Source organism: Puntigrus tetrazona, chromosome 2 (assembly GCF_018831695.1).
Source record: "Puntigrus tetrazona isolate hp1 chromosome 2, ASM1883169v1, whole genome shotgun sequence".
Lineage (NCBI taxonomy): Eukaryota > Metazoa > Chordata > Actinopteri > Cypriniformes > Cyprinidae > Puntigrus > Puntigrus tetrazona.
In genome coordinates, this window is record NC_056700.1 from 11202736 (window position 1) to 11211919 (window position 9184).

The following is a 9184-nucleotide window of genomic DNA, read 5'->3' on the forward strand; positions in this document are numbered from 1 at the left end:
GAGAGCTACTTTTACGTAAGCCAATCCGTTTCCTAGTTTATTTATCATTTGTCCCTTGTTAAATTCTCTCTTCTTCTGATCTCTGCCTGGTTCCAGGAATTTTTCTGACGTCTTGGACACTGTTTGTACACCATTTGGATTTTTGCTGACTCCCCTGAATTTTGGCTCGGTCTCTCCCTTCTGGATTATGTTTGCCATGGACTGACTCTGGCTTGTTTTGGCAAATTTATTAAAGGAAAAAGGTTATTTTAAATTGTAATCTTTTACAATATTATCTGCAAATAAATGCAGCTTTGCTAAAATCTTATTGACCCTAAACGTTTAAATGGTAAAGTGGGTTAAATATGTACTTCAGATCATGAACCTATAGAGGTGCAGACTGATGGGTTGTTAACATAACCGATAATATTCAGAGGTAAATGACTTAGCCCGAGCTGATTGGTTAATGCTGCATATGTGCAGCCAATGAGCTTACTGCCTTGCGTTTATATAACTGGGCAACATTCACTCAAAATTCCTGCAGTGCGCATTCAGATTTTCTTTGGAACCCTCCACCTTCCCCAACTCCACCTTTGTTGATCTGCTACGGATTGTTTATATGCTATTTGTGCAGCAGCAGTACGTCTTAAATACTCATGGCACTGTATCGCCATACGCATTGGCAGTAGCAAGTACTTACTTGCAACAGCAGCAGCAGCAGCAATTATCTACAACTACAGCAATAACCAACAGCAGCAGCGTACCAGATCTGTTCAGCCAAGACTAAATTCATTAAGGCTGTCATATCCATCACCATGCTAAAATGTTCCGAGAGTTGTCATGATTGAAATGTCTTTTAACGATTGTATATATTTTAACGGACTCTAATGGAAACATTATGCAATTTCCTTTCTTTTATTTCCATGCACCCCACTCTGATGGCATGCAACCTAAACTGCACATATAATTTGAAGGAAACATTTAGAAACACTGGGATGCTATTGTGCTTATTTCTCTATGTTGTACCAGGCTACTAAAAAACAGGACTACATGGTCAACTAGCTAGTCTTTACTGTTAAACCAAACCTATCTGTAGCACCAAACTTACCTGAACTTCTCAGCTGACTTTTTCAGCACGGCCTCTGAAAATTAAGACATGTTGTTTACCTTCATTTAGTTTATTGCTATAGTAACCAAAATAATATCATAAGTTCAGAAGAGGGAACAGACTCTGCATTCACAGGACTGGAAGCACTGACACAGTGTGACCCGAGAGGAATTTCATTTCGTGGGATGTGATTGTATTAGCTGCATGAAGGCTGCGTAGGCAATGCTAGGGCTGGTAAGGATGTCAATTACACAAAATACTGACCTCACTCTTTTCAGCATGCACCATTTATTACAGTAGTTAAGCCCAGAATGCAGTCTATAATCACAGAGAAGACCTTGTATCCTATCCACTGTGGATACTGTCTTGATTTACAGACTAACATGGAAAGTCATCCCGGTGAATGTATTTCACTGATTGAATCAGAGCAGTTACCAAAGAATGTTCATTTTTCTCCCTGAGGTCCATTTTTAATGTGAGTAGCATATGTGTGCCAAAAAACATTCAATATTTAGTTTTACAGGAATATTTTCCACCCTCTTTCTGACCTTTTAAAGAGTATTTTTTTGCTAGTGGTCTTTTAAAATGTTTATAGAAACCTACATGAGAAATGCCCTTTCTGACTCCTGCTCTTGCTTCTCAATGACATGATATATATATATATATATATATATATATATATATATATATATATATATATATATATATGTCTTTGCAGTAATAACACTTTGTGAATAGTAATAATAATAATAGGCTTACATTAAAAACTTTTTCACTGCACAGTGCTCTTAATTAACCTTATATGGTTCTTTGCAGATTAAAATGATTGTTGCTACATTTATGAATTGAAAATCACCACCATTTTTCATATAAAAGTTCTTTATAGGACATAGGTCATCTATTTGCACTGGGCTATAAAATGCTCTTTAGCTCTGTTTGTGACTTTTACTTTTAGGACTGTATTCCACCTACGTTTTTTCCCATGCACGAAAGAGATAGATTGTCATGATGTTCAGAGTAAGAGCTAGTGTGCTGACCCCGGTTAAAGCTTTAGGATCTCTCACTGTGACATTGACTTGACACCTACACAATACAGAGAAAAGAGGAGAAAGGCAAAGGGAATGTAAGCAAAGATTCTTTTTTTCTTCTTTCTTCCTTTCATTCTCTCTTTTTCTTTTTTTTTATTTCTCTTTAAATCTATAAGAATAAAATATATAACGTTTTAGCACTTGGGCCTGTAATTAATATTTTTATTAGCAAATCACGTATTATTTAATTTATAATATTTAGAAGTAGCACAAATACAGCGACTGTTTCTTGCGTGAATGTGAGCCAAATTTTACTAAATATATGTGACATGATCATTAAATCATTTTGAGTTTCCAGAGTGAAAAGCTACGGAGGCATTGGCATAACCATCACAAAACATTTGTATCCTGTAGTGCTGTGAACAAAAGAACCCATTGTGTTAAGAGCACATCTGCGGTCTATGGAAAAAGACAGAAAAGTGGATACGGAAACCTCAATTAATATTTTTTATCTTTACAAAAAAAAAAAAAAAAAAAAACCCTAAGAATCACAGTATCAATTTGTAACCACTGACCACGTAATTTCATTTTATTTCATTGTGCAGTAATCACCATACCCAACACATTTGTTTTACATTTTGTTTGTATTTTCTTGCTGAATTTTTTAAGTATGAAAGTCCTATTACTAGAAATACTAATCATTTTTCCCCTATGTGAGGACAGGTGAGATAAAAAGTAGCTCTGGATACACTGTGTTTAAATATGGTGTGCAGCGGGACAAGAACTTTAACTTTAACTCATTACAAATCACATGATAAGAAAACTTGCCATGGGAATAAACTCAAAATAGAGCCTCATGTGAAACACCAGAGGCATATTAGGTTTATAGTTGGGGTGTTACAAAATAAAAGGAATAGTTATTCCCTAAATTCCCTAGACATCCAAGACATCATATAATGTCCAGGGTTGTACAGAGTAAATAAAAAGTACCCACCGGAAAATAAATAGAAAATAGAAAAATATAAGTTTTTTTTTATTTGCTCATTTTGTGATTGTGTTTAAACTGTCGTTCATCTCTTTTAGAACAATCCATTTACAAATATATTTTTGGCAAGATGCTTTAGGTTTCATTAGAATTAAAATGTTTAACGAACGTGTCCTGTTTTGAAAGGATGCAGTGAAAATTTCACATTCATAGATGAAAGTATTCAAACTCCAGACCTCTCTACTGTTTTCAACACCTTTCATTGATCCAACTGTCTGAGAACTAATAGCTTTAAAAATATACCTTTACCTCAAATTTTTTTTTGTTTGTGATGTATTTAACAACCTTTTTTAATTGTAATTTTATGTCTATTATTTTTATTTGTTAATGTTTGTATACTGTTTTTGAATATTGGTAAAAACAAACAAACAAACACAAACACAAACACACACACACAACTGAAGTAATTAATGGTTTGTGTTCATCTCCCTCTACTGGAGAGGAGGGAGTGCATTGTCTGTATATTGCTTATATGCTAATAATAGGTGTCACCATAAAATAAAGTGTTACTAAAATTTTAAGAAAATATTCAGCAATAAACAATTCAGTCACAATACATTTACTTTATTTATGCACTTTCCAATTAGGAGTGTAATCATATAAAAGAGGAACACTGAATTTAACTTCACGATGGACACTTACGCTATTAAAAATAAATGTTCTTAATTATCATCCATGCTTCCATAAAGACCCATTAACGTCCATGGAGCCTTTTCACAGTTGTTTATACTGAAAAGGGGTTCTTTAGATCATTACAATTGTTTTAAGAACTGTTCACTCAAAGGCTCCTTGGGGAACCTAAACTGGTTCTTTTGCATCATTGCAAAAAAAACAAAAAAAACAAAAAAAAAAACACTTTCTCATAAATTTCTCATCATGAACAATGCTACATATAAAAAATAGGGGCAAATAGTATTAAAACAGACAAATAAACAAAAATACTAACATGCTTCAACCATATGATTTGGCTGATACTGCAAAGTGAGCAATACTGATATCAAAACAAACATCTTACGAATCGGACTAACATCACACAGTGCATAAACCTCAGCGGAAGAATGTGATGAGATACAAAAATATATACATTTACCAGATATAAATTACAAGCACTTTAATTACTTAAACTCTGTCCCTTGTCGTCACATGACTCAGCAATACAACAGGTGACGTCACTCTCTTCAAGTCTTATGAGATAAACCTAAGCCTGTCTTTATTTAAATGATTATTAAGGACCACATCCAAGGACCCCGTTTACATTTGGTATTATAATCTGTTTGGCGACGGAGTTCGCGCTGAATGAAAAGATAATGAGAAGAATCCTCTTTGTTGTGCTGGCCTGCAGCCGGAGTGCTATTGCCTGACCCGAGTCCGTCTGTGCAGTATCTCTGCAGCTTTGGACCGCCTCTCCTCACACGCTCCTCGGTGCCCGCTACGAGTAAATGGTGATGACCTCCCTGCCGCTGCCTCGGACCAGCAGCACCCTGTCCAGTCCTTCTGTGAGGACCTCCAGGAACTCCATGTCTGATCTCAGAGTGAAGGAGAAGCGGGGAGAACTGCTGGACGCGAAGGTGACATTTAAACTGTAGCTCGCTACGAATTAAGCTCTGAGTCTGAAGGAAAATGACAGACCGTGTTATCAAGATTCTTGCCATTACGTATCGCAGCCGTGCAACTGTCTGCATTCAGCTGATGAAAGGATACAATTCTCGTCTCCGCCCTTGTTTTTGGGTGGTCCTGGCATATTCAGCAGCACTAGTTGCGCTCCCTGGGATTTGTTGACTACAACCTCATTCAGTTTGACTGCGGTGTGCATTCTTCTCACGTTAGTCTGATCCCTGTGAAAAATTCAGTCATTCACGTTTAGCTTTGAGATGTTAGAGCTTTGGGAAACATGAACAATAGTATATCGGTTTCAAATTGTATATGAAAGATCAGTCACAACTGAACATGCAAATAAATGTAAAGTAGAAAATCAATTAAAATATTAAAATGCTGCAATGTGTCATCACCGTTAGAAATCGTGAAATATCTTACCAGTATGTATTTTACATAGATGAATGCATTTGGAGTTTAAATGGTTTTGAAAGAAGCCTCTGCATTTATTTGAACAAAAATACAGATAAACCATAATAGCCTTTTCAGAAACATTATTGCCATTTTAAATATTTATATATTTAAAGTATATTTGATTCCTGAATTTTAAGCTGAAATATTATATGAAATATTATTAATGTTAAAAACAGTTTTTTTCTCCCTTAATAATTGCCAAACAGTGTTTTGGTTTTGCATTTATTTGAACACGGCATTCATTTTAAAATAGATTTTTAGATAACGTAAAACGTTTTACTATTAGTTTTGATGGGTTTATGCTTCTGGCTGAATAACGGTATTAATTTCTTTAAAAAATACCTTATATCTCCATATATTTCAATATTAGTGTATGTTTGTAGTTAGTAGCGTTGTATTGCATTGCCTTAAAAATGCTTTAACTTCAGTTTGAAATGTAAAATAAATGTTAAATTAATTCATACGTTAAATGTTTAGCAAAGGTTAAAAGCCAGAAACAGATGTCAACAGCATCAGTAAAAAAAACAAAGCAAAACACAAACAAACATGTTACACTATCGATGAATACAACTAGCGGATAATCTTCTGCAGCACAGCATTAAAAATAATACCATCATACTAGCTGACTGTACAGTTGTTATCTCAAGCAAGCACAAAGTTAGTGTTGAAACACATGCAAACAGAAACATCCATGTCACAACGCTTCATGCCGACACATGCCGTGACTGTGACTCACACCGACTCAAGCAGGCCACACACAGAGACACACACCGATTCATGCCGCATGTTTAGTGTGACACACATGCAACACATCCTGTTTATATCTACTACTGTAACACAGACCAGACTCTTAAGCACACACACAGCTTGCACAAGAGTCAAAGAAACTTACAGATTCTCCCACTCTCTGGAAGAACAAAACAAAATGTCTCATCACGAAAAAGCCAACTTTTTTTTTTATTTTCAAACATGGTAAAACAGAAGCAGACGGACTGCAAAAACTTACGGTTTCATATTGAAGATGTCCCGCAAAGTGATTTGAGCCTCTCGTTGGCGGTTTCTCTCGCTGATCAGCTTCTCTTTAGTCCAGGTCATATGGACCCGGTCAGAAGTTGGCGTGACCTTGTCGGTCAGAGTGACATGTGACTTAGTGTTCCTGTCGTGAATCAGCTGGGCCTGAAAGAGCAAGACGCACTCTGCTTACACCACCGTATCTGTTAATATTCTCTGAAAATGCCGCTGGAGATTCGCAGGACCTAGATAGACAAACTTTGTTAAAAGACCCGCTGAAAAGATCAGCTTGGGCCAAGGAAGTTTCCTTGGAGGTCCGGGCTGGTTTACGCTGGTCTAGTCAAGGTGGTTGACTCACTGGATAATCTATTATTACCGGTTATGCTGATCTTTTCAGCAGGGAATGAAGGTTGTGGGAATGTTGCGATATCCACAAACAGAAACAAACGATGGATTAGTAACTAGACTGACTACTGAGTAAATAAGCAAAATTCCTCAATAAGTAAAACAAAAAATACACTACTGTTCAAAAGTTTAGTGTCAGTTTGATATTAAGAGATTAATACATGTACTCAGAAAGGATGCACAAAACAGACATTTTTAAAGACATCTATAATGTTCCTAATATGTTTTGAATATACTAATCTAAGAATTCTGGAAAAATGGAATCAACTTTCAGTTTCCATTAAAAAACGGAATCACATTTCTAAGAATATAAGAAATGTATATTATATTAATTACATTACATTATATTAAACATTCTCAGAAATAATAGATACAAAAGCTGTCACTGGAACGTTACCTTATATTATATTATATTATCTGCACCTCAGTATTGAAGTACATTATAAAACAGATTGCAACTTAATGAGTGTAAATGTTAATTTCCCTACATCTACCCAACACTTTATTTTCAACTTTTTGATTATTTTTGAACTTTTTGAACATAAATGCTTTTACAACATTAAAATGTAAAATCTACTTCGATCGCATCAAAATACGAATGTCATACATTTTAATGTCTGCGCCACTGAAACTAACATTAAACATGCATCTTTTTGTAATGATGACTATCCTAATCGCACGTTACTACATTATATTCAGCATTGTTATTAAAGACAGGTTCCTTGAGCACTAGCATATTAGAATGGTTTCTGAAGGATCATTTGACACTGAAGACTGGACAAATGATGCTGAAATTTCAGCTTTGCATGACAAGAACAAATGACATTTATATATTTTTTTATCTAATCAACCCCAAACTTTTGAATGGTAGAGTAGTTTGATTAAATAAACAATCTTAAAACAAAGTATAATTAGTGCAGTTGCGTGCTTTCACACAAAACTATTCCAGACATTCTCATGCTCCGTAATGACATGCAGACATGCTGTAAATAAACGAAACTATGACATCTTCAGGGCCACAGTCATTTCACTGCCGTGTTGTGCTTATTGCTAAATTTTCAAATTTATGAGGTAAAATCCATAGCAGTTGCAAAAAACATCCATTGGTGAACGCTGTGGCTCTGTCATGTCTCACAGTGTGAAGGGTAACTGCTTTTCCACGGGGGCTGGAGTCAGAGACTGTGCCCAATCTGGAACTGAGCTGCGCTTTTGCCCACAAAAATCCTGGTTACCAACAAGAGGACCAGTGATGTCAGTGGGCACAAGTTCACAGTACAGGTCTCCGGCTCCAGCTCAGGCACTGGCCTTAGTGGAAAAGAGCTGGTTTGGACGGAACAGTTCAGGAAAGGTGGACAGGACGGTTATCTGGTGCTAGACAAGACAACAAACACGTGATAGGATCAGTAAGAGGTAAACCCCTGAGCTACCTCCACGTCCAGAATTATAGCTGGCGCTTGAAACTTGTGGCTTTTAGTTGGTTTCCCTCCACAGGTCGTCCTCCTGATGGAAATCCGGGATTCATCTGTGATGCTTTGAATCTGGCAGTCGCCAAATACAAATAATTGTCCAAAATTGTTAAGAAGGAAAGGCCTCACGTAAAAAACAGAGCTCTAACTCTAGTGCAAGTAACGCCTTGTAACTGGATCTGAACTCATGAGTCTGCATTGAAACACGTTGATTTATGCCCCACGCTGACTCATAATAACTAAAGAGCAAAAACAATAGAATAGATTGCTGGAGAAATATTACCTCTCTCTCCCGCTCTGTCTTAGAAAGCTGCATCTGCTTCAGCATCTGAGAGCGTTGCTCCATCACAAGGGTCTTCTCATAGGTGAAGGCAGAGATATCGCGTGCATTCTACAGATGTATGGATATAAAAAAAAAAAACACAGTTCCATGATCACACAAAACTTTCACCACATTTATTATAATATAATATAATAAATATTTCCTCATTAAAATGTTGTAATGATTTATCACTAATTTAGATTAATAATATTCAAATTTTTTCCATTAAAACATTATAATTGGTTTTAATCTAATGCGGATCAAAATTATATCTCACCATTTCCACAACCTCCACCTTCGCATCAAGACGCAGATGGTACAAGAACATCTGTAGGTCTTTCTTCATCTGGATGCTGTTGTCATCCATCTGAGCCACTGTGAAGATCCTCATCTTACACCTTCTCCAGACCTACATGATTTCAGGGAGAAAAAAAAGCATCTCATAACTATTGTTTAATAAAAAGAGAGCAGATTTCTGTATTGGACATTGTGTTACCTTGTGCTGTCGGAGCAGGAATGGAAGAAGCATGAGTAGACCACCGTCATGGACAATCCACCAGACATCAATGGTGCCCTCAGCTAACCGGTCCTGGTTTGTGGGAAATGTGTCTATGTTTTTTGCCACTAGCAAGGCCTGATGGGCAGATGTTGTCTCTCTGACAGTTTCTTTGGGGCAAAACATTTAAATTATATTGCAACATTTTTGATACTTTTGGTACTTAGACCTAAAGCCTACAAAAGTTCAATCAAACT

General features: G+C 36.2%; 1 protein-coding gene across 4 annotated transcripts in view; it reads right to left on the reverse strand.

The window, feature by feature from the left end:
- Positions 1-3708: 3708 nt before the first annotated feature.
- slc12a7a (solute carrier family 12 member 7a) overlaps positions 3709-9184 on the reverse strand; it is a 20806-nt gene continuing 15330 nt past the window's right edge. Inside the window, exons 19-26 of one of the 4 annotated variants that reach the window (XM_043261896.1) lie at positions 8928-9097; positions 8709-8840; positions 8393-8500; positions 8071-8181; positions 6234-6403; positions 6120-6134; positions 4862-4995; positions 3709-4681 (exon numbers count right to left, since the gene is read on the reverse strand). In XM_043261896.1, coding sequence (XP_043117831.1) covers positions 4590-4681; positions 4862-4995; positions 6120-6134; positions 6234-6403; positions 8071-8181; positions 8393-8500; positions 8709-8840; positions 8928-9097 — 932 coding nt within the window. In that variant the 3' untranslated portion in view covers positions 3709-4589. The remainder of the gene's footprint in view (positions 4682-4861; positions 4996-6119; positions 6135-6233; positions 6404-8070; positions 8182-8392; positions 8501-8708; positions 8841-8927; positions 9098-9184) is intronic. The other 3 variants (XM_043261904.1, XM_043261914.1, XM_043261925.1) reach the window with 3 other exon arrangements.